Genomic DNA, 24,815 nt, shown 5'->3' with positions numbered 1-24,815 from the left:
AGGTCACCGGTTTGATTCCCAGTTAGGGTTCCAAAAAAATGAAAAAGCTGGACAGACAGCTTCAGTGGGTAACCTATGTGAGTTACAGGTATCATTTAGATAGTAATTTGATGGAAAGGGGTTAATAATTTAGGTAGTGCTAACAAGGTAGGGCAGAGGTGAAAAAGCCCATTTGTAGGGATTATAGGACAATCAAGGAGACAAAAGTTTGGGCTTTTGATTGCTTCATAGAGAGGAGGATGGTTGAGGAGACTTGACCTGTGGGAAATGACAGACTAACCCAGTCACATAGATGGAAAAGCGACAGGGGCAAATGAATCAGGGAGCAGCAGAGTCAAAAGATTTCCCACAGCAGAGTCAAAAGAGGGTGTACTTTGAGAATGTCACGTCTGCATGTATTGGAAAGGCAAGCCCTACAGAAGTCAGCTACTAGAAAAGCATAAGGAATGATTGAATGAAAAAATGAGAGACAATGAGGACAAAAAAGGGGAGGGAATTTGCAAAGGGGATTGAAAAGTAGAGAGGAAGTTGTTTTTAGAAGTCTTGGGGGGAGGGGTGCAGACAGGAAGCCACTGATGAATTCTGAGAAGACAACCCATGTATATCCCAGCAAGAAAAGGATGCTAAAGGCATCTTGGTATGTTTCACACTGTGCAACTTGCTACATTTGGTGTTATCAGAACATCTTCAGCTCAACGAAGACTTTCATCTCTGTGTAGGTAACTCATTTAGCTTCAAAAATGGTTTGCTCAATAAATAAATAAATAATATAAAACAAATCATTAAGTGAGGATTTTTCAAAGCACTTTTTAGTGCTTTTAAATTTATAGCTTTCACGTAAGATTTAAAAGTGTGTGTACTAGTATGTGTGTGTGGGAGGGAATTTCTAATTTGAATTGGGTACAATGAATCATCTAGAAGAGAATAAAGAAATGAAGCCAAAATGTCAAAGCAAGGAAAGAATTGGGAATCATAAATGACCATATCGACTAAATCGAAGACCCTCAATTATTTTTTTCTCTAACTTCAGTCCAAACATTTAAGAATGAATTTGTTGAATGGTAGATTAGCTAAATAATTTGGAATTTTAATGGAGGCACATAGTGTTCAAAAATTTGGCAAAGCCACAAAAGCTGCTCAGCCATTGGAGCTCCTACAGGCAGTGCCTGCTGAGAGCACTGACCAGGCCTGGGCCTGCACAAAATGGGCCGGTCTCCAGCCTCTGCTCAAACACAGCTGAGCACTGGCCCTTCAATCACCTCCTGGCAGACAGCAGCCACATTCACCTCCACCTCCAGACCCTCAGGAGGAAAGCCTTCCCTGAGCAAGCCACAGCCCCTCCCCCCCACTTCAGAACATGCTCTATATTCAGAGGGGCTTGTGGAAAACTCTCAGTAAGTAACGCTTCCCCCAGTAATTATCACCACAGAACCTCAGACTGAATCCTTTAAGATAAATGGAATATTGGATACGTATGAGAGTGACTGCAGTCTTCCTAAGAACAAATAAAAAACCATATAATGAAATAAAAATAGACTAGGTAGGTGCTAACCAAAAATGTTTACCAAAGTAATAGCTGACATTCCACAATTTCAAGATTATTGTAAATACATAGCTGACTGACCTGGAGCTGTGTAAGTGCAAAATGAATGCAGGTTTGGTTGTTGTCCAGTTAGGACCGATCCCTGAAGTAGCCAAACCAGATAATCTAGTTTTAAAAAAAATCTTATAGTGGCTTGATTACAAATCTCCCAGTGACCATTTTTAAGTCTGTGCTTAACTTACAGTGTATAGCACAACACAGTGTGTAAAAGATAATTTCTGATTCCAGGAATTTACACTCTAATAATTATCTGGCTTTTTACTGCCTAAGTGGCTCAAATTAAACAAGTAACTATGAAACATGCATTTCACTTTGCTTTGAGGAGATACTGCCTAAAAAAGCAAAGCAAAACAAAACAAAAAACAAAACAAACCCAACAACAACAACAAAGACTCTAACCTGCTGGAATAGTTGCAATGAAATGGTCTTAAATTTCCTGGGAGAAGAAAACAGCAATCACACAGGACACCTTAGAGAAGTCACAAATGGTTCTTTTTCTTTAATAGTGATTTCAAGTCACAAGTTCTGGGACCAGATAGTCTTGGTTCAAATCTCAGCTCCACCACTTTTTAGCTGTGTGGCTTTGGATAAATTGCTTAGCCTCTCTATACCATAATTTCACATTTGAAAATGAGTATAATCATACCCACCTCATAGAGTTATTGGGAGAATTAAAGATGACAATGCTGTATTGTCACAGTGTCTTAAGAAATGTTATTTATCACTCCTCTACCTTTGTGTCATCTCCTACTTAAAATTACAAAATTCTCTCCTTAAAGTTGTCTCTTATTAACTAGAGAGAAAACAGGCTGATAAGAAAGGGAAAGTAGATTGCTTCAGCTATTGGCTCATTTTGTAGTCACTCCAAGGTGTCAACCTGTCATCTGGTCCGTTGGAGAACTCAGTATTTTTATCTGGTGAAAGTGTCCACAACCTAATAAAAATCCTGTCTTTACATCACTTGGCAGGGTATTCAACACTAGTAAGACCCGGCAGAGAGGCAGGGTTCTCCGTGAACGCCAGTCATAAGTTACATCATCTGTTGCTATGATGTTTTCTTTCCGTTCCGTCAGAGTAAAACAAAATATGAGGAGGTCACTGAATAAAAGTGACTTTAGACTTTGTCACTCTCTAGATTGCAGCGCTCATTGTTAATTTCAGTCATTTATACTTTCACATAATAAATGTATGAACATAGTTTCTCTTTTATCCCTGCAAGCCAATTTTTATGAACTAAAGGTCAGCAACAGGGGCGGGGCGGTGGGGGGGGGCCGGGGACGGGACGGGCATACTCACTGCAGGCTAAGCAATGTCTAGTCCTATCATTGCTCTGAATAAGGAAACTGTGGCTGTACGGGGTGAACGACATTAGAGAACTTTCCTGTCAGATGAAAGGGCTTGTTTCTGGTTGCATCTTGAAGTCAAATATTAAGATTACCCATTCCTCTAATCTTTCCTATTGAGGCAGATAATGGAAAGCTGATAGTAGAGTGATAACGGATACCTGTGTCTCCAAATTTCAAGAACTATAACTCATACTTTATAAGCAAAGGCTTTCACCATGTAGATTTAGAGCTTTGAGTAAGATTTATAACTTTTGAACAAAAGATTTATCACCGAGGATAGCTAGTGGCTATTAGCCAGATCCAAGTATTTACAACATCACATTAAAAAAGGATGGGCCCGAAGCTACACAATTCAGAGAGAAAGCAAAGTAGCTCCCAGTTAGCACAGTCCTGAAGGTCAGACAGATCATAAAAATTGTCAATCCCAACAAATAGCCACCTGACCAGAGTTCATTTTAATAATAGCACTTTTTTTTTTTTAAAGCACTAGGAGTTGTATCTATTCTGGAATAGAAATATTTATACTCCAAGGAAAATTCACACCCTATTCATTGCCATCTGTTTCGGTGCAGTGTCCCTGGGAGCTGCTTGCCTCCTAAATGGGGGGCGACTTAAAATGGGATATGCTGAGCAAGTTATAATCCTTTTGCCAAGAATAAACACACAAACAATGGTGTAAATGCATGGGGAAATGCTGCCAAAGTGTTATGGCTCTCTGCAAACTTCAGGGCCAACAAACTGGCCTCAGCCTTCAGACCCTCAGTCCATTCAAATGCCAATAAAAGTGTTTTCAAGAAATAGGCAAACACTCATTTGTTCTTACAACCAACATCGTTCAAGGATGTCAAAATTCTTCATCATCAGCTGTATAGTAGGACCTGGGGCTTTTACTCTCTCCCACCAACAGTACACATGGCAAACTGCTTCCCAGACCAAACCTTTAAAACATAGTCTGGAAACTGCTTCAGGAGCCGGAGACTCAGCAGTGCTGATCCCTCTCTCATTACATCTCCCGGGCTCCCCCAGACAGTGGAGGCCAGGCCTGGGGGAGCCGGGAGACTTGAGCCGATACGTGCTCCGCTTTAAGTCAGACACCCTCTGCTCTACCGAGGCTGCTGCAGACCGGCTCTAAGACCAATTCTCCAAAATTTTCAGAGATGGGCTCGGATGTACGGTGAACTCGGGGAGTGGATCTCAGAGACTGGGTCCTGCCTGCTGGCTTGTATGCCAACCTCAGTGACTGAGACCCATCTCAAAACTCTCTCTCGGGCACACAGGGGTCTCTGCAGAGTCGTCACAGTAGCAAACACACACACACACACACACACACACACACACGCGAAACCTATGTAAAAGGCACTCTCTTACCTTATACTTCATCTCGGCAGCGGTGAATTGAGCCGTTTTCCGACACACTAGTTAGACTGCATGAAGCACTGGGGTGTCCGCCCCTCCATGGAGTGCAGTGCTAAATGAAAGTGAGACTCCCGGGCTGGGGCCGGTTTGTCAGTCGCAGCGCAGAGCTCAGGCACAGCTAAGCTCCAAAGCTTCTGAGCTCACTGTTTTGACTGAGGCGGGCCTATCACGGACTGTATTTGCATACCGCCCCACCATTGGCTAGTGGGCCAAGGTAATGAGATGCCCCGCCCACTTCTTAACTTATGAAAATTCCTGACAAAGAATTTGTAATGCGATCATTTCTCTTCACATTATCTGAAAGGGTGGAAATACAACAAAGTGGGGAACCGTTCCCAACTTTACTCTCCCCCCACCCCCCAAAAATAAATGGGAAAAGGAGATAAGTTCTTAAGATTAACCTAAGTTTTAAAGAAATCGAATTCACAAAGCAGTCTGAAAGTCGTGCTTCCTGTGACCTAGCAACTCCTTCATAAACCCATTTCATCTGAAAGCCATTCACCTCACAATCTCTACATGAAATGAACTCTGGGGAACAAAAGGTTTTCTGTCTCCGGGCCCCTTTTTACTAACTACCCCTGCTGATATCTCTCTAGCTCTGCTTCTCTCCTCCCTCCCTTCCTTTTTTGTGTGGCTGTTTGCTTTTTTTGTTCTTTTCAGTGTTCAAAGTACTTGCGACGTCAGTCTGCAAGGAGCCAGAATACAATTCTCCCTCAGTGAAAGGAACTCCCTCGCCCAGGCACCAGGATTTCCCTGGCCAGCTTCTCATGAGGGCATCAGAGAATTGAGTGTCAGCCCCATTCAGCGACCTTCGCTGACTTTGCTCAGGATAAAGGTTAGATGTGACCCCTCGGATGGGGCTGGCCAGTGCACGCCCTATAGATCATCACTGTCTATTGAGTGCTACGTTCTTTGATGGTTGGCATTTCTAGCTCCAGCTCTAACACTGCAGTTTTTCCTTCTGACCTCTCTCCTGAAGATGGGCCATTAACCCACCAACACTTATTATCTGGGGAACAAAAAAAAAAGCTTACTGTTTGATGAGGCTGGTTAAAAAGACCAGTCTCTCTCCAGTGAAGCACAGAACATTTGGTTCAGCTTCATGATTTCTGTAGAGAAAGCTATTACCCAGGAAAGGACAGAAATGGTCACCTTCGGCAACTTTTCTGAAGGACAGAGAGGCCAGGGACAATTCCTCTCCAGTGGGCCTCAGGATTCAGACATGCTCAGTGCAGACAACAGCTGTCCCTGAGTGGGACGGACACCAACCAGAGTACACGCCTGGGATGGAAAACACAGTCCTTATTTTTTTTCCTGGCCAAGTTGGACCAGAATCTGTTTGATTTGTCCCCCTCACCCCTCCGAAATTCTCAATGGATTAACACTACTTTTATGATCTAAGCAAAAAGCACAGGAGAACAGCTGCCCCACAAAAGTGGTTTCCAGACCCAGGACTCACAGTTCAGTTCAAAATTTAATGTGGCACCTATTCCCTGGACATGACCCCCAGGCAGTCACAATGAGGTTGACATACTGGTTCTGGCATCCACTAGACCTTGCTTTTCCTCATTTAGCCTTTGAGTGAAAATGAGCCCGAGTGACTTTTCAAGGTCTTTCTGAACACAAATTAAGCACGCAGCATACGGCACTGCGAGGATCTTCTGAACGGTCCCACAGACTCATGGGAGAGTCGTTACTTTGCAGAAAACTGTTCTCTGAGTCTGCCTGGATTAGAAAAAGGCCTTCCCATCTGTAAGATGAGTCTTGTGGCCTCCAGGAGATCTAGATAACATTCCTTTGGCTTCCTAAACAGTAAAGTTGAACCCTCCTGTGTTGTTTGATGAGTACCATTGAGTAGTGTCTCACCCCATTTTACTGCTTTCAAATAGTTTCCCAAAGCATCTGCTAGGGCCTTTTGTCATCTAATTCTCTAGTTGGAAAGCTTAATTCATACCAAGTGGTCCTCCCACTTTCCTGTTTCTGTCCTGTTCAGGAAGACAAAAATCTACCTGAAATTCATTTCAAGGTGGTTTGGGTCACTGGAATTTTAATTATATAAAGAAAAGCACAAGGGTATTGGAGGCAGATAAACTTGTGTTAGGATATTAACAGATTTCTTAACTTCTGATTTTGGTGTCCTGAAGTATATACTAGTATCGAGAAACTAATAATCTCTACCTGCTAGGATCATCATGAGGATTAAATGAGATAATGTGGATAGGAGTTAATAGTACTTGGCACATAGTAAGACCTAAATAAATGGGTGTTTATTATCATTACCATTATTAATTATTATTTTAATATTACGTATTACTTTATTAATACATTACATCACATTGTTAAATACAGTATATAAATAATATAAATATTTAGTTTATTAATTAGAATATGGTTACCACTAGACTTATAGATGCATGTGGTAGGCATTCAGAAAAAGGGGGTGGATTCCCTCATCTGTATGCCATCCTTCCACAGGGCAGCTTTCTAATCTTTTTTTTTTTTTTTAATAAATTTTATTGATTTTTTACAGAGAGGAAGGGAGAGGGATAGAGAGTTAGAAACATCGATGAGAGAGAGAAACATCGATCAGCTGCCTCCTGCACACTCCCTACTGGGTATGTGCCCGCAACCAAGGTACATGCCCTTGGCCGGAATCGAACCTAGGACCCTTCAGTTCGCAGGCTGACGCTCTATCCACTGAGCCAAACCGGTTAGGGCTAGCTTTCTAATCTTAACAAATACCAATTGAGCGCCTACCATGTGCCAGGTACTGTTCTCTGTGGGGAGAATACTCAGCAGCCCAGACAGGTTCTTACCCCCATGGAGCTTATAGTCTAGTGGGAGTGGGAGACAATAATTAAATGAATCTACAATACTATTTTGGGGTAATAAATGAAGGAAAATCAAGGAGGAAAATTGCTAGAGGAAAACAGACCAGGACTGGGGGGAAGAGGTGTTTTACTTTAGAGAGAACGATCAGGTAAGTCTCTCTAAGGAGGTAATATTACATCAGAAATCTGAAGAACATGAGGGATCCACTCAAAGACCTGGGAAAAGAACATTCTAGACAGAGGGCATGGCCCATGGATAGGGCTTGAGGAGGAAAGAGCTTGGTGTGTTTGAGAACAGCAAGCAGTCCAGGTGCCCCCAGGGGGGTACTCAGGGAAGGCACAGAGAGGGCAAGCTCAGAGAGATAGGTGGTAGCAGTTCAAATGTCCTCCTGAGTGTGACTGGAGCCTTGTGAGCAGGAATGCTGTGATCTGTTTCTCTCTGTTGTTATCCTTTGTTTAAACCTTTAAGGACTGCAGGCTATTAGTTCAAATACTGTGTCCCGGTCTTCATGCAGTTCATATCATGCAGGTAGTTTTTACTTCATTAAGGTTATCTAGAATTTTTCCTTCAAAACCCTTTGGGGAAACACAAATTCTCTCAATGAATAGAGAAACGACCTTTCCTCCATCGATTACCTGAGATTTTGGGGGCAAAAAATACTGTTTAAACCATGCTATATCAGTGCTGTTGATTGGTTTATAGAATGACCCCAGTACTGCCATGGGCTAAAATGGGCTCAGCCCCTACCTGTGCTCACCAGCACTCTCTCTGCCTGTCAGCCTTGCCACCTGCCTGCTTGTCTGCCAAGGAGTCTGTCTCCCAAAACGCTCATGTGTAGGCAAGAGCAAGGGCAATGGCATCGAATGCTGTTCAAAGGATTTTCCAGCCTCCGCTAGCATGGATACAGCAAAAAATCAAGAGGATGCTAGAGGGAAGAGATTCTTCAGTCCACCACTTGGGAGGGGCCTGTGTGGCTTCTCTCTAAGAGTGAAGGGCAGAGTTGGAGCATGTGAGGGCAGGATGTGACCTCAGAAGCCATCTAGTTCAGCCCTCAGAGAGAGGATGAAGCCGCTGCTCTGAGGGTGGGCACCATACACCAGCCCCCCACTTGCATCAGGACCACAATCAGTGCTTTCCGGCAGTCCTCTGTACCTCTTGTTTGCTTCAGTACAGTCATTCCTTGTAGTTTTCCTGCCTGAAATCTCTCCCTGCTCCCACACTGCTACCTGTTTAATTTCTAGAGTTACAGAGCCGATCACGTTACCACTATGTTTAAAAACCTCTAGGGGATACTTCAGTGCCTTAAAACACAAAATCTGCACACTGCACTGTGGATTGTAATCTGAGCCCACCCTCCCTTTCTGGACTCATCTCCCACTATTTACCCACATCCCACACTCCAGCCGCATGGGGAAGGGATAGGGGACGACTCACTGAATCCAAGACATGCGTGTACTGGCCTGACTTTGCACAGACGGTGCCTCTGTCGAGGTTGTCCTCCCTTCACTCCTCTGCTGTCAAGCTGAGCCCCAACACTGACTCTTTTGTGCTTCCTTGTCAACGCCTCCCACCCTGTCCACCTCGGCCTTTCAGAACCAATTCCTCCTTCCCTTTATTATGCCAGCATTGTACTTGGAGTTTGGCCTATTATCACATTGTATCATAATGATTTTTTAAAAATAGGTTTTTATTGATTTTAGAGAGAGGAAGGGAGAGGGCGAGAGAGAAACATCAATGTGAGAGAGAAACTTTGATCAGTTGCCTCCCGCACGTACCCCGACAGGGGGCTGAACTGAAAACCTAGTATAACAACTTCAAAGAAAGTGTGTTATCTGGAGGTTCTGCTTGGAGCCCAAAGTTACTCGTGTTTAGGGCAGCAGTGCAGTTTACACGTATTAGAAGTGGAGCTAAGATGCACCTTTTCAGAACCAACTCAAGGCATGGGCCAGTTCTGCCTCTTGGACAGGGGTCAATTAAAAAATTATGGCTTGCAGATGCCTGTTTTTATAAGACCTGTGAGCAAAGAATAGATTTTACATTTTTAAATGGTTGGGGGAAAATCAAAAGAAGAATACTATTTCATGAGATGCGAAAATTATGTGAAATGAAATTCCAGTGTTTATAAAGTTTTATTGCAACACAGGCACCCGTTCGTTTACCATTGTCTTTTGAGCTGCAATGGCAGACTTGTGTGAGTTGCATCGGAGGTGATAAACTGCAAAGCCAAAAAAAAAAAAGTATTATCTGGCCCTCTACAGAAAAAGTTTGTCAACTCATGCTGTATAATAGTAAGAGATACATCCATCCTTAAGTTCAGACTGCCATATCTACAGAGAAACAATCTAGAAATACCCATTCTAGGGCTATGTTTTACCATTTCTAGTTTGATACTGGTTTTTATTTATTTTATTTTTTTTATAAATGTATTTTTATTGATTTCAGAGAGGAAGAGAGAGAGATAGAAACATTAATGATGAGAGAGAAACATTGATCAGCTGCCTCCTGCACACCCTCTACTGGGATTGAGCCCACAACCTGGGCATGTGCCTTGACCTGGAATTGAACCATGATCTCCTGGTTCATGAGGTCAATGCTCAACCACTGAGCCACACTGGCTGGGCTTGATACTGGTTTGTAAAAAGTCTACATAGACCAAAGTTCTTTCAAAAAATAAAATGAGGCAGCAACTACTTAATTCTACAAGGCTCCATAAGCCCTTGAGCGTTTTCAACTTCAACCCAACTGGGCCCTGGCTCATTCAGTCTTGACTGAAACTCTCCCCGGTGCCAAGTCCTGTTCACAAACATCAGTTTTTAAATATTCATTTAATACAACAACCCTCTGAGGTAAGTTTTACATGTTACAAAACTGAGACTTGGAGAGGCTCTGCAACGGCACAAAGTCATAGGCAGGTGAATGGCAGGCCTGGCATGTGAGCACAGGCTTTCTGGCTTCTGAGACTGTGGTGTGCTCTACTGCCCAAGGCTACCTCTGGGTGCCTTTGTTGTCCAAGTCAGTTCAGTAAGGTGGTGTCTTCGCCCTAGTGGGACTAAGTCTAACTGAGGGACAGGTATTGTTCTTGAGTGGTGACTAGAGCTAATAGGGTGCATACAATCACACACCCCTCTTACTCACTGGCACTTTGAAGCCTATCTGTGTGGAGTCCTTCTTGCCTAGACTGCCCTCCTTTCATCGGTCCGCTGAGCTATCTCACATCTTCGCCCCACTTTGGACTCCATCTTCTTCATCAATTATTTCCTAGAAAATCTCTCCATTGTTGATGTTCTCCCCACCACCTTCTAGGTCTCTCATCACCTATGACCACAGTGCTTCCCAAATCTGACCTCCTTTAAAAAACAACCTTGAATGCTCAGACTTCTCCCCATTCAGTTGGCTTTAGTAGGTCTGGTGTGAGGTCTTGGAATCTCACATTAAAAGGAATGCTATAATTCTGCATACAATTTTACGTGTGTAGCATATCATTTAGTGCTTAGTTATTGCTGTGTACTGTTTCACCGGGAGAATTTCTTCTCCACAGTGAGATTTTAAGCAACTTGTAGAAATGGATTCTGTCGTTTCTTCAGTTGTATCCCCCTCTGCACCTATGTAGGTAACTGAATTTTGTCTTATGTCTTCTCAAAGCCCTATTTCTTGTCCATGTGCCCAGCCTTCACTGATGTCAACATGGGAAACATAAGTGACTTTCAGAGGCCGGGGGAAGAACACCTTTCACTCTAGGCAATAGTTCCCTTTTATCTGTGGAGCTGGTCAGGATTTTGGTCTGAATGAAAGTCTATTATTAGAAAGAAGCTCTGAGAACAGTCTCTGGTGCTTGCTTCTTTGTGCTGTGGATTGGAGTTTTCATTGATTTTTCCTTCCACTAACATTTTGGCACAAGAGACCGCAGGAAGGCCACCCAACCCCACTCCCTCCTGGTTTTAGCAACAGAGAAATAGGGTTCTAGGAAGAAACTCTGTTTTCTGAAAGAGTTGTTAAAGGAATTGTTTAAAAATATGTGTTGCTGCAGGAGGTGTTTACTAAAAAGGCTTGTTGACTCATGATTTCCAAATTACTTCTGATTTGGTTCCTCCCTGATTTATTTCTTATTCTCACTCAATGGCGAGCCACCTGGGGTTGGGTGTGGCTCTAACCAGCAGAGATTAGAAATGATTCCTCTGAATCTCTCTTTCCTGCATGATGTAGTGGGTTCCCACACTGTGAAGACTTTACAAGGTCTCACTGACCCTTTTCATGCAGACAATAGTGTGTCATTGTTACTGCCCTTTAAAAAATCGACCACCCTCCTTCCTCCACCCCACTTCCCACTGCTTTATGCCTTCCATCCCAACTCTTTCAGGTGGCTTTTAGTCAAACCGAGGGTGAAGTGCAAATATTAAGTGTTTTAGGTCCTTCTCAGTCCTTGATTAATCATGAAATAATACATGTAATACTGTGTCACTCATGTAGATCCCTGTAAATGGGGTGATTGTAGGCAATACCTTAACTTAATTTTAGAAAAACTGTGAGCTTTTTGATGTTATACATATACATATACATATACATATACATATACATATACATATACATATACATATATAATAGTGGCCAAGAGAGGGACAATCCACACGCCCCATGGTCCCTGCGGTCCCAGGTACCAGTGGCTGCGTCTTCACCTGCGGCCCGGGAGAGGGACAAGCCACCCGCCCTGCAGTCCCGGGCACCTGCAGCTGCGGCCCAGGTGAAGCCACCCACCCATGGTCCCCTGCGGCTGCGGCTGGCCTGGGTCCTGGGTGCCTGCAGCCAGCCAGAGGGAGGGAAGCCCAGTCTGGGTGCAGGGCAAGGCAGAAACAGTTATGGGCGATTAGTCCAGCAAAGGAGCAGTTATGGGCCATCAGGCTGGTAGGAGAGCCGTTAGGGGCGATCAGGCAGGCAGGCAGAGGTGATTAGGGGTGATCAGGCAGGCAGGCAGGTGAGCGGTTAGGAGCCAGCCATCCCGGATTTCGAGAGGCAGTCGAACATCCCCCGAGGGGTCCCTGATTGAAGAGGGTGCAGGCTGGGCTGAGGGACACCACCCCCCCTCCCCAAAACGAATTTCGTGCACCACGCCTCTAGTACATATATAATAGTGTTATTATAACTTGGGAATACGTAATCACTACCTTTCCCCCTAAACAACTAAACAGCGTAACAGATCAAATTATATGTTAAGTAAACTCACTCAACTCCAGTGAAATAGGACAAGCAATTGTGAGGCTCCATTTTAGCATTTAGTATTTATTTATTTGAGGGAGTTAATGTAGAGGTGAAATTATGTGAAAAATTAGAAGCTCACGATAAAGGTTTAGGCTTATTTATCTTCATAAATGTGCAAAGGTTGAGATTTCTACTATTTATATATGCAGCTGGGCCAAGGAATGAAGTTCAGTGGAACAAAAGGAGTTTAATAATAAAATTGTGCAGGCTGCCTGGCAAAGGCTCTCTCCTGTTTTCTCTAGCCATGAAATAGTGCTCCCAAATCTGCTCTGTTATTGCGTGCTTTAGTTTGTCCAAGTAAACAATTCGTTATATGAAACCGACATAGAAATCTCTTCTGCTGGTAGAAACTTTAGACTGGATGTTTACAAAGGTCAAGGTGATCGGCTAAGACCAAATAAACAGGATTCTATGACTGGATGGAGGATGGCCTTCTACTCTTTCAAAAGACACTGCCCAACACAATAAAAGTGCTATATCATATGTATTAAGTAAGAAGGGGCAAAGACAGCACGTTTCCTCCTTGCTAACTTTTGTTCTTCCTGTATATAGTCTTAAGTTTGAAATGTCTTCCTGACTCCTCCCCACATACCTATTATGATCAAATATATGCTATGACATGATAGCATGACCTAATGTGCTAGAACTTTCCCACTCTCTGCTTTTTGCTATAGTCTAAGTGGAATAAGCAGAGAACTATGTGTTCAAAGTTCCTGGATGGGGCTGTCTGCTCTCTTTCCCATCGACTCCTGAGCTTTAGCATTCTGCAGACACACTGGCCACTGAAAATCACCTTCCACATCCTGCATCCGCATCCCTCCGGGATGGAGGTGGGATGGGAAAGAATAGGAGAGCGCGGGGGTGGGTGTTTTAGACAGCAAAATACCATTTTCCTGGAGGCACTGGGTAAACCATTTGTTTTTGTTTTTTGAGATGTTATTCCTCCTGGGGTCCTAAAAGAGGCTACCTGACCCAGTTCTCCAAGAAAGGCTGCCTCCTGTCCCTCACAGCTCTCATCAGCTGAGGCCCGCGAATGTCCAGCAGGCTCTGTCCCAGGGCATCTGGACTGTCTGGCCAGCCCAGGCGACCGCCAGCTGGCGCTGATGAGCGAGTCAAAGGAATCTGAGTAATGCAGGGCCTGGGGTGGGGGGTGGGGGCGGCAGGATGAAAGGAATGTGTTGTGGGGACACAGCACAACCCACACTGTTAAATCCAAGCTTGTACAGAGTTTGATTCATTTTAGAAAGCAAACAAAGTGCTCCAGCTATCAGCAGTCTTTTATTTTGTCTACTGGAGGAATGCTTCTCCAGCGTGGGCCGGGGACTGGGCGGTGGTGGAGACACCAGCATCCACCCTGGACTTTCTGTGTGGAGTGTGGAGAGCGCATTCCGTTCTGCCTACTGAAACGGAGAAATAAAGAGTGGTTCCCTCCTTTATAAGAAAAGCCGAAGGGGAGCCCCGCTAATGAGCGTGCACCAAGCTCTCAGGCCCACTCACTCACACCACTGAGGCTTACAGATGTTAAGCATAAGTTCCCTTAATTTGCTTAAGTCCTGGCACCCTGTGATTTCAGACGAGAGGATATAGACGAGGGGGTGTTGCAAGGGTTTTCTTGAACTTCATCGCCTGTGGTTCCCATGACTCATGCTCTAACCAGCCTTTGGAGCTTTGGGTCTTCGGGTGGGTGGAGAGTTGGGAGAAGAAACAAGGCTTATGCCCTTCCTGCCCTAAGAAGACAGGGGCCACGTGTTCCCCAGCTTTCGATTTTGCCATCTCAGAATCGCTCTCTATCTCCAGAAGCCATCTCCTGTGAAGCTCTGGTCAGCCAGAAAAACTCTCCTCCTTACCCAACAGCAATGTGTTTTTCATTCTTCCCTCTCAAGCCCATGCTGACACTCAGCTACCCAACTCTCCCTTCTCTCATTTGCACCCTTAATCTTTCCCATCCTGCTCTCTACAAGTACATCCATGTCTTCCTCACCATAAATACAGATACACAGTTCCTTGTTCAAAAACCTGGAGGCCAGATGAGTTGTGGAATTCAGAATATTTCAGATTTTAAAAACAGATTTAGCATCCGTACCACATACTACAAAAGTGCCTGTGGGACCCGGGCCAGCATCTCATATGCAAACTCATTCATATTTTGGCTGTTGGCTGCACCAGTAGGGCACATATCAAGTGGGGTAAGTAAAGACTATGCATCACCTCAGGCCAATCCAGGTCAGACTTTGCTGCCAAATGATTATGAAAGAACTCCAGACGTTCCTACTTTATTATGTGGGTGAGGGAGCATGGGCCATCAATGCACTCTCTAGTCCTTCAGGGCCTTCCCTTTATCACCTTTCCTTCTCCCAACATCAGACTAAGTGGTCTCTCTCTTTCACGTGCCAGGATCAGAAGGAGGACAGTCCTGGCCTCACACTCAGACCTCTTTGCCTCTGGTCCTGCCATCCATTCCATTGATCACCATCCAGGCCAGTGATTCTCAAGTTCCCCACCATAAAGTACAGTGTTTTCCATTCCCAATCCATCACCATGGGCAGGATTGAAGATGCCGGGGGAAACCGAAAGCAGAGTGGCCCTATGAAACTGAAATGGCGTAAAGTGAAGAAGTGGTTGCTAACAGGTGCACACAATAAATGGAGATAAAGCCCAGTGTTCACAGACAGTTTCGAGCTCTGAGTGCAGTTCCCCGGGCAGGAGCTGGGCATCACCACTCTCCTGGCTCGGGGTGCTCACTGCCTCTGTAACAGCTCATGCAGAACAAACCCTGAATGCTACTCGAGCCTTTCCCTTGTATTCATAAAAGTGAAGACTTCTGCATATTTCCTTGGGTTAGTAAAAACCAGGTACTAATATAGGTCTTTTGTAAAAGTGAAGTGGTGGAATGAAAACTTTCAAAATCTAACTAAAAATATGGGGGAAAAAAAGCTTTGTTTGTTGTTACTATTACAGAGTTCAACCGATGTAAAATGAGTCCTGTCTAATTGCTGTCAGAGCTGTGAAGGACTCCCTCCCAGCGTTGCTCTCTTGATGGCCTGTGCAGAGTGTGGCCTGTGTGGGTGTGACCTGTGTGGGGTGTGGCCTGTGTGGGTGTGGCCTGTGTAGGGTGTGACCTGTGTGGAGTGTGGCCTGTATGGGGTGTGGACTATGTGGGTGTGGACTATGTGGGTGTGGCCTGTGTGAGTGTGGCCTGTGAGGGGTGTGGCCTGGTGAGCAGAGTGGGTCCCATTTGGAGGAGCACAGCTTCAGACCCGCCATCCAGGAAGCAGTGGGGGCCTCCTGTTTCCCCCCGCATCTCCTGGCTTGGGGCATTCTCCACCACACCTGTCTAGAAATGGTCTCTTCCTCCGTTCCCCTCCTTGGGTTCTCTCTTCTATTCTCACCAATATTCCTCTTCTTCTCAGGTAGGCTCTCCCCAAGGTTCCATCCACAGCCCTTTCCCTTCCGGATTCTCTCCTTTATCTATCTGATTGTCTCCAATGACTTCTACTCTCATTTCTATGCTGATGACAATCACATCTCCTGACCTGTGGTTTGAATTCCAAACCCTCAGTTTCTACTGCACTGAAATATTCCAGAGGCTTCTCATAAACTCCCCATATGTACATATTGTGACAGTTAATTATATGTCAATTGAGCTAGACCAAAGTACCCAGATACTGGGTTAAATACTAGTGTAGACGTTACTGTGAAGATATATTTTTTTCGCTGAGAACAGCTAAAAAGTCAGAGACTTTGAGTAAAGCAGGTTACCCTCCATCATGTGGATGGGCCTCATTTAACAGGTGAACGTGTAAAGAGGAAAAAGACTGATGTCCTCTAGGAAGAGAAAACTGCTCCAGAGAGCATTTGTGTTCAAGTTACAGCATCAACTCCTCCCTGGGTCTCCCCACCTGACAGCTGCTCTGCAGATTTCGCACTTGTCAGCTTCCACAATCATGTCAGCCGATTCCTTAAAATCTCTCTCTCTCTCTCTCTCTCACACACACACACATCCTATTGGCCTATTGTTTCTGTTTCTCTGAAGAACCCTGGCCATTACACATATAAACTTCCCAATGAAACAGTATCTACCTTTAACTATGATGTTTCTATTTATGATACCAATTTCACATATGAACTTTCCAATGAAATACTGTCTACCTCTAACTATTTTATTTCTTTTTTATGATGCCACCATTGTCCTAGGTACCTAGAATCAAAAGTTCAGGTTATTTTTTGTTTCTTTCTTCTTCTTAGTTTTTTCCCCCCTACTTCCGACATGCAATCAGCCATGTCAATTTTAGACCGTCAATATTTATGACACAAATATCCTCCTTTCTATTCATCCACTAATGGAGATCCCCAAACACCACTCAGGGTTGGTCTGTCACATCAGATAGGACATGAATGCATAACCTTGTCCACAGTGAGTGGTCAAAGAAATTGGCGTGTGACTCAGAAGGAGTCAGTGTGAGATTTTGTAAATAAGGCTTGGGATGGAGAGGACTTCTTTTTCTTTGGATAAAGAAACTATAAATCTATTCTTGGCAGTAAACATCCTTTTCTCATTGTGGGGAGTGTCTATAGTAAGAGAGAATGAGTCCACACGCAAAAAGAAGCAATGCTATCTGGCATGGCGAAAGCCCTGATCCTATTGTCTGTGCCTCTGGATCCAACCATTTCGGAAGTTTGCTCTTAGACAACCTACTTCCTAGGGCAACAAACATGCTTGTTTTCAAGAACCTAGATGAAGCGGAGCTTCTTTCACTTGCAAAAAGAGTATCCTTACTAACCCTCTGAGAAAGTATTCTCCTTGGGGCAAAGACCATACCTTATTAATTTGCACCCCCGTGGCACCACATTTAGGATCTTCTCAGTTGACATGTTGCATTGAATTTCCAGATTATCCTTAAGGTAGGTACCAGCTACCTTGTAAAATTATGTGTGAGAGGGGAGGGGGAAATGACAAAGACATTTTCTATGGGTCCTATGAGAGCAGAAATAGAAAGGAAACTTATGCCTTAGGAAAATTCCAGAGTGCTGGTCATTGGGGACAAGGTAACTTGTCAGAAGCAGATACACACTCTTATTTCAAATTCATTGATTTAGATACACATATTTAACAATGAAAGTAAAAGCAAGACAGTTTTACTATTAAGTGTGGGGTAGCAGTGTTTTGTGTACCTGTAGATCCATATAAATATTTATATTACATTTCCTTGCCAATTAACTTGTACTTGTTAATTGCTGCTTAGATTTCATTCATCTGTCCACCAATACTTACTAATTGCCCAATAGAATGTGAGGCACCATGGGAGTTACAAAGATGAATAATACCCAGATGCTGCCCTCACTTGTTAAATACCTATTCGGTAGCAGCCAAGGGGACTTCATGAAGATAAACTTGTGTTAAAAAAAAAAAATCACACCGTAACGTTGTGTAAGTTTCTATTTTAAAATCATCTGGTTCTAATTTACTAAATTTAATGCTTTAGAGTCAATGCCAAAGTGCTACATTTGATTTATGGAAATACTTTAGCACATTTTTTCCATCGCGCTCTTGTACAATATATTTACCGCCCTTTTGTTATGGTTAGAGAGATTATGGACCTTAAAAAAAGCTCTCTTTATGAGCTTGCTGATATTTTATTATAAAATGCCATAAAATGGACTAAGAAGTCTAGTAAACAATCATATTCACTTAGGAGCATTCCACATGGATTAGCTGTGTGTGTGTGTGTGTGTGTGTGTGTGTATGTGAACATTTAACAGAGAGGTCCATATGGAAAATGGATGTTAAAAAACTTTCACTTCATCCCAAACCACTTCTTTTTAGAGCAGAAGATCTTCAGGGGGGAAACGGGGACTGGAGATATTTAAATAGTAGCCATACCATGTTATACTGCTAACAAAATAATAATGTCAATACCAAGAGATAAAAGAATGAGTGGGGGGTTTGGGAAACAATGGGGCAATAAGGACACATATGTAATACCTTAATCATTAAAGAAAAAAAAAGACCTAAAAAAGAAAGAATGTCATAGACCCAGACTTCCATCATCCCAGAAGGAGCTTGTAAGATATCCCAGTAAAATGGGATACAGGACTCTGGACATAAGTCCCACCTGTCGGTGGCTCAGGGCCTGGGCATCCATGGGCAGGGCAGTGGCATGATCTGCCTTAGGTTGGGGGAGATGCCAGGGTGCTCCCACTTCATCCACTCTCTCTGACATGCTCATCCACTGGTGTCCTGATTCCACTGAAGAGGCCCAGGTAGATCTGTCCCAGGTCCTAGGAATGAACCACATCTACGTGGCCTTTGGGCTCTGGGCTCGACCAGCTTCCTTGGCATGGCAGTTTGGTATTTTACAGAAACATCAAGACCTCTTGCCAACCTTTTCACTAAAGCCTCCCAGACGGGCTGTGGTTTAGCCAACAAAGCCTGCCCTGGATTTCAAAGTGGTGTTTAAAGTTTGCGTGCGTATTCATTTTGTTCCTGCTTCACCGGCCTTCCCTGGGCTTACAAAAATGAGAGGCTTTTCATTTTGCACCCACATAAAATAAGATGGCTGCCTAGGAATTCCCCTCTGCTTCAAAGAACTATATATATATATATACTAGAGGCCGGTGCACAAAATTTGTGCACGGATAGAGACCCCAGACCTGGCCGGGGATGAGGGCCTATCTGTGGGGTGATGGGGGGGGGGGGGGGCGTTGGCATCCACCTTGGCAGGCCCTGCCCCCTGCTGCTGCCAATCACCTCCCTCTGCGGGGCAACAGGTGGGGAGATCTGGGGGCCCCTGCTGGCACCTTCCTTGGTTGAACTGGGGCCTGCAGGTTAGGGGCAGCTCCTGCAATGAGCGTCTGCCCCCTGGTGGTCAGTGCACGTCACAGCGACCGGTTGTTCCATGGTTGTTCTGCTGTTCTGTCAATTTGCATATTAGGCTTTTATTATATAATATATATATATATATATATATATATATATATATATATATATATATACTAGAGGCCTGGTGCACAAAAATTTGTGCACTCGGAGGGGAAGGGGGGGTCCCTCAGCCCGGCCTGTGCCCTCTCGCAGTCTGGGACCCCTCGGGAGATAACGACCTGCTAGCTTAGGCCTGCTCCTGGGTGGCAGAGGGCAGGCCCAATCCCTAGGTTCAGCCCCTGGTCGGGCTCAGAACAGGGCTGTTTGGGGAGTTGGGGCGCCGCCCCCTGTCATGCACAGAGCAGGGCGGATAGGGAGGTTGCAATGCCACCCTCAGTCATGCTCAGGGTAGGGCTGATTGGGGGGTTGGGGCACCGCCCCCTGTCACACTCAAGGCAGGGTCGATGGGGAGGTTGCGGCGCCACCCCCTGTGACGCACAGAGCAGGGCCAATCAGGGGGTTGGGGCACTGCCCCCTGGACAGAGCAGGGCCCATCAGGGGTTTGGGGCGCTGCCCCCTGTCACACACAGAGCAGGGCCCATCAGGGGGGTTGGGGAGCTCCCCCCTGTCATGCACAGAGCAGGGCCCATCAGGGGGTTGAGGAGCTCCCCCCTGTCACGCACAGAGCAGGGCCCATCAGAGGGTTGAGGAGCTCCCCCCTGTCACTCACAGAGTAGGGCCGATAGGGGAGTTGGGGCACTGCCCACTGTCACACACAGAGCAGGGTGGATCAGGGGGTTGGGGCGCCGCCACTGTCACACTCAGGGCAGGGCCAATGGGGAGGTTATGGCTCTACCCCATCACACACAGAGCAGGGACAGTGTGTGTGTGGGGGGGTTGGGGCGCCACCCTCTATCACCCACAGAGCAGGGACGATCAGGGGGTTGGGGCGCTGCCACTGTCACACTCAGGGCAGGGCCGATTGGGAGGTTATGGCTCTACCCCGTCACACACAAAGCAGGGCCCGTGGTGCGGGGGCGCCGCCCCCTGTCACACACAGAGCAGGGCCGATCAGGGGGTTGGGGCGCCTCCACTCTCACACTCAGGGCAGGGCCAATGGGGAGGTTATGGCTCTACCCTGTCACACACAGAGCAGGGCCTGTGGGGGGAGGGGGAGGCTGGGGCGCAGCACCCTGTCACACACAGAGTTGCAGGAGGATCAGGGGGTTTGGGTGCTGCCCCCTGTCATGCTGATCCGGTGCCAGGAGGCCTTGCGGCTCCGCTGATCCCGGTGCTGGGAGGCATATTACCCTTTTACTATATAGGATAGAGGCCTGGGGGCCGGCTGGTTTGCCCTGAAGGGTGTCCTGGATCAGGGTGGGGGTCCCCACTGGGGTGCCTGGCCAGTCTGGGTGAGGAGCTGAGGGCTGCTTTCAGGCTGGCAATTGACTGAAGCTCCCAACCACTCCTTTTTTTCTTTTTTCTTTTTTTTTTATTCTGGGCCAGCTTTAGCTCTGGCTCTAGCTCTGAGGCTTCCGCTGCTATAATGGAAACAATGTATAACTCTAGCTCTGAGATCCCCGCTGGCTGAAAGCTTTTTTCTGGGGTTTTGTTTAGCTTCTATATTTGCAACATAAATATATTATATATTTAATATAAATATATTAAAGAAAATTAGTTTCCCTTGAGTTCAGATGACTCTTGTAAATAAAAATTATAAAGGCCAGCTCAGTCAAAATGCTTTCTTTCCAACAGGCTGTCTTTCCAGCAAGTTCTATGATATAGGATACAGGGGTCAAATGCAACAAAATGAATGGTGAGTGACTGTCTGGCTAAGCTCAAGGGCCTCAAGGAAGGAATGAGGTCTTGCATCCTCACACATTGAGACAAGGCCCGTCCATCAAGAAACTGTCTAATATTGCTCTTCTGACTGGCCATGATTTGTTTTCCCAACTCCTCTGCCCTGGAGACCAGTCTTCCCATGGCATCTTGAAATCACTGTAATACAAAATGAAATTAAAAATGCAACAACAACAACAAAGTACAGAGCTGGCCGTGATCTCTCCCTCCTGATTCTTCTTTGGAATGTCTCCTACTTCACTCCCTCAAGTTCAAGTATTCCTCTCCGATCCTCAGCTCAAGTCTTCCCCTTGAAATGTACTCCAGCCTCTACTGATGAGCCGTGCTATGCTCCCAGTCCTTTTCACTGAGGCTAGCATTGGCATCATGGAGCCATTGTGGATCACTTGTGAATCCCTAATTATGCCTTGTTTGATAGTGAGTGTCTCATGCTTGAATAACAGTTGATCTTGGAAGTCGGCAATCCCCTATTTGACACAGGCAATAGCTATTTGTTTTCATCGGCATACAATTCACACCCACGTAAGTCACCATTTTAAAGTGTACTACTCAGTGGTTTTTAATATAGCCACAGTGTTGTACCACCATTGCCACCACCTAATTCCAGAACATTTCATCACCCCTCCAAAAAATCTATGCCCATCAGCAGTCACTCCCCATTTCTCTTCCCCCCACCCCTAGGCTCAAACCCCTGGCAACCACAGTCACCAATCTAATTTCTGTCTGGCAAGAGAAAGTTATAACTGACTTCATGCATTTTATTTCCAACATAGTTTCAAAGGCTGACACAAACATGAGACTGACCATTAAAATTTTTGTATGTATTTAAAAGGATTTCTTTGGTTGTATGAACACATATGTACCTTTAATACTTGCTAGGGAATGTGGAGTGATAACCAAAAAATGGTAATTAAATATAGAAAGGGAAAGCAAAAGTTAGGGGGAGTGTTGGCGAGTGAAGCTTTTAGAAAGAGGAGAAAGAAAGTCTTGTCATAGAGACAGAGGGATTATTCTCTTTGTATTTACCATGTAGAGGTCTTATCATGTGCCTGATACAGCTACACACATTATCTAATCTGTGTAACAACCAATCAGTAGGAGCTAGGAATCCTGCTCTAGACGAGGTACCTGATGACTAGAGAGGTGAATGCCTTGTCCAGGATCACACAGTGAGGGTTCAACGGAGGCTTGTCTGGCTTCAAATCTCATGATCTTACTACTCTTGTTATTTCCTTTGAACACCGTAGCTCTATAGATCCTTCAATTGGTCCCCAAAAGTACCCTGGTATGGAAATCACTATTCTATGGAAAATAGCCAGAAAACAGGAACTGGTATTACAAACATTTCCCCAGCCTGCACAGAAAAGAACCTCATTTATTGTTAGGTCTCTCAGGTTCCCGGTCTCTGTGGCTTTCACGGAAGCTAACAGGACCTCTGGCCTATCACATCCCCAAGGCGAGTCTTATCCAAAAGCAGTTTTGTCCAGGCACTTGAGGACAACTCTCTGGTTGGCAGTAAGCCTCCTGAATACCAGAACTACTCTGCCTTTCTCCAGTGCTGGTAACTTATTGATGGGAGACAGAGAACCCATCTTGCTCCTGGGTGGCCCTGCTACCTGCACATGGCTCTCCTTGATCGGCTGGTCTCTAAGGATTCAGCCAAGTGTCTTTGTCATCTCTTGCCATCTACCTGCTATCTCCTCTACCTTCTCATTAAATAGTGATGCTCCTCGTGACTCTCCCTTTTTCTCTCTCTCTGAGCAATACAACCCACTCGCCATCCACATGCCAATGACTCCCCAGTTTTCATTTTTTTGATAGTTTTATATGTTAACTTGGCTGGGCAACTGTGCCCAGATATTTGGACAAGCATTATTCTGGGTGTTTCTGTGGGGGTGTTTGGATGAGATTTACATTTAAATGGATGGACTTTGAGTAAAACAGATTGCTTTCCATTTGTGTGTGGGCCAATCTGATGAAGGCCTGAGGAGGCCAGAAGACTAAACTTCCCTGAGCAAGAGGAAATTCTGAAAATTTCCTTTGGACTTCATCTGCAACATCAACTCTTCCTGTTTCATTGATAGATTGCCTTTGAACTTGAATTGCAACTCTTTCCTAAGTCTACAGGCTACTGGCCTCCTCCATCAGCTTTTGGCCTTACCAACACTTTACAAATAAATGAGCCAATTTTATTTTAAAAATTTCTTTTTTACTACATATATATGCATCCATTTAGGTTTCCAATGCATTCTTTTCACTGGGGCCAGAAAAACTTTAAGAAAAGACAAATCTGATTAGGTTCCTTCTAAGCTTAAAGGGCTTCATCCAAATTTTCTCAAGAAAAAGTAACAAAATGAAATAAAACAAAACACAAATCCCTAATGTGGCCTGGCTTGTACCAGCACTTCTCCTATGCGCACCAACCTCTTGAGGCTCTTGCTAAAATGCAGCCCGGTTCCATAGTCTGGGTGGAGCCCGAGCGTCTGCATGTCCAACAAGCTCCTGGGGGATGATGGAGCTGCTGGTCCATGGACCACTCTTGGAGTGTCAATGGCTTAGAAGACCCAGGATGATTGGGCCTCTGCCTGCCTCTTTGGCTTTTTCCCTTGAGACTTGCCTTGAATGCAATGTTGCAGCCACTGGCCTTTTATTTCCTCCAGTGCAACACACTGCCTTTCACCTCAGGGCTGACAGCACTCCACCTCCTGACTCGCTCAGTGTTCAGGATTCATCTGAAACTTCACTCTGTTATTGTGGTGGAGCTCCTGGTTATATGTCGCCTTTGCACGCCACCCTTCCCATGAAGTTCATCACACTTGTTATTTCTTGTCCAAAATCTAGCTTTCATATGAGGCTGCAAGTGCATGAGAGCAGGAAGCATGTCTATCTCATTTACTGCCTTGTTACTGTGTATGGTTTAGACAAAATGCTGAGCACTAGAATTGCATTCACTCATTTAAAAAATGTTTTTATTGGTTTCAGAGAAAGGGAGCGAGAGGGAGAGAAAGATAGAAATATCAATGATGAGAGAGAATCATTAATCGGCTGCCTCCTGCACACCCCCTACTGGGGATTGAACCTGCAACCCAGGCATGTGCCCTGACTAGGAATCAAACAATTGCATTCTGGTTCATGAGTGGACACTCAGCCACTGAGCCATGCTGGCCAGGCTGTATTCACTCATTTTAATTTAGTCCCAATAAGTGGGTCACTTTGCTCAACAAACATTTATTGAATATTGCAGGGTTAGGTTTGACTATGAGTGACAGAAAAATCATAGAAGAACAGGCTTAACCAAGGTAAGCCTGTTCTTCTCACTTATGAGAAGTCTGGAGGAAAGCAGTGTAGAGCTGATTGAGGGCTTCATGAAGTCTGCAGAGACCCAGGTTCCTCCTATCTCATGCTTTGCCTGCCTCAACAAAAGGTGCAAGGCTGCACAAGCTATTGCCATCACATTTGCATTCCAGTCATCAGGAAGGAAGAAGGGGGAGAAAAATGTGCCTCTTCTCAGGAAGGTGCTCATGGACTCCCTGCTCACATCCTGTTAGCCAGATCATGGTAACATAAGCACAACTAGCTACAAGGTAAACTGGGACATGTAGACTTTATTCTGGGTGGTCAGAATTCCATGCCTAAGGAAGAGAAG

At 45.0% G+C, this 24,815-nt stretch overlaps 1 protein-coding gene across 2 annotated transcripts in view; it reads right to left on the bottom strand.

The window, feature by feature from the left end:
* Nucleotides 1–24,815, bottom strand: part of NEDD9 (neural precursor cell expressed, developmentally down-regulated 9) — a 177,806-nt gene that overhangs the window by 40,858 nt on the left and 112,133 nt on the right. The window contains exon 1 of one of the 2 annotated variants that reach the window (XM_070405731.1): nucleotides 4,318–4,494. The exons of the other annotated variant lie outside the window; for it this stretch is intronic. Coding sequence (XP_070261832.1) covers nucleotides 4,318–4,329 — 12 coding nt within the window. The 5' untranslated portion in view covers nucleotides 4,330–4,494. Of the gene's footprint in view, nucleotides 1–4,317; nucleotides 4,495–24,815 lie in introns of those variants that run through there. 2 annotated transcript variants of the gene reach the window in all.

The sequence above is a fragment of the Myotis yumanensis genome, unplaced genomic scaffold (genome assembly GCF_028538775.1).
Source record: "Myotis yumanensis isolate MYYU_CA2020_CCGP unplaced genomic scaffold, mMyoYum1.0.hap1 SCAF_2, whole genome shotgun sequence".
NCBI classification, from domain to species: Eukaryota; Metazoa; Chordata; class Mammalia; order Chiroptera; family Vespertilionidae; genus Myotis; species Myotis yumanensis.
This window is presented reverse-complemented; position numbering and strand designations above follow the sequence as displayed.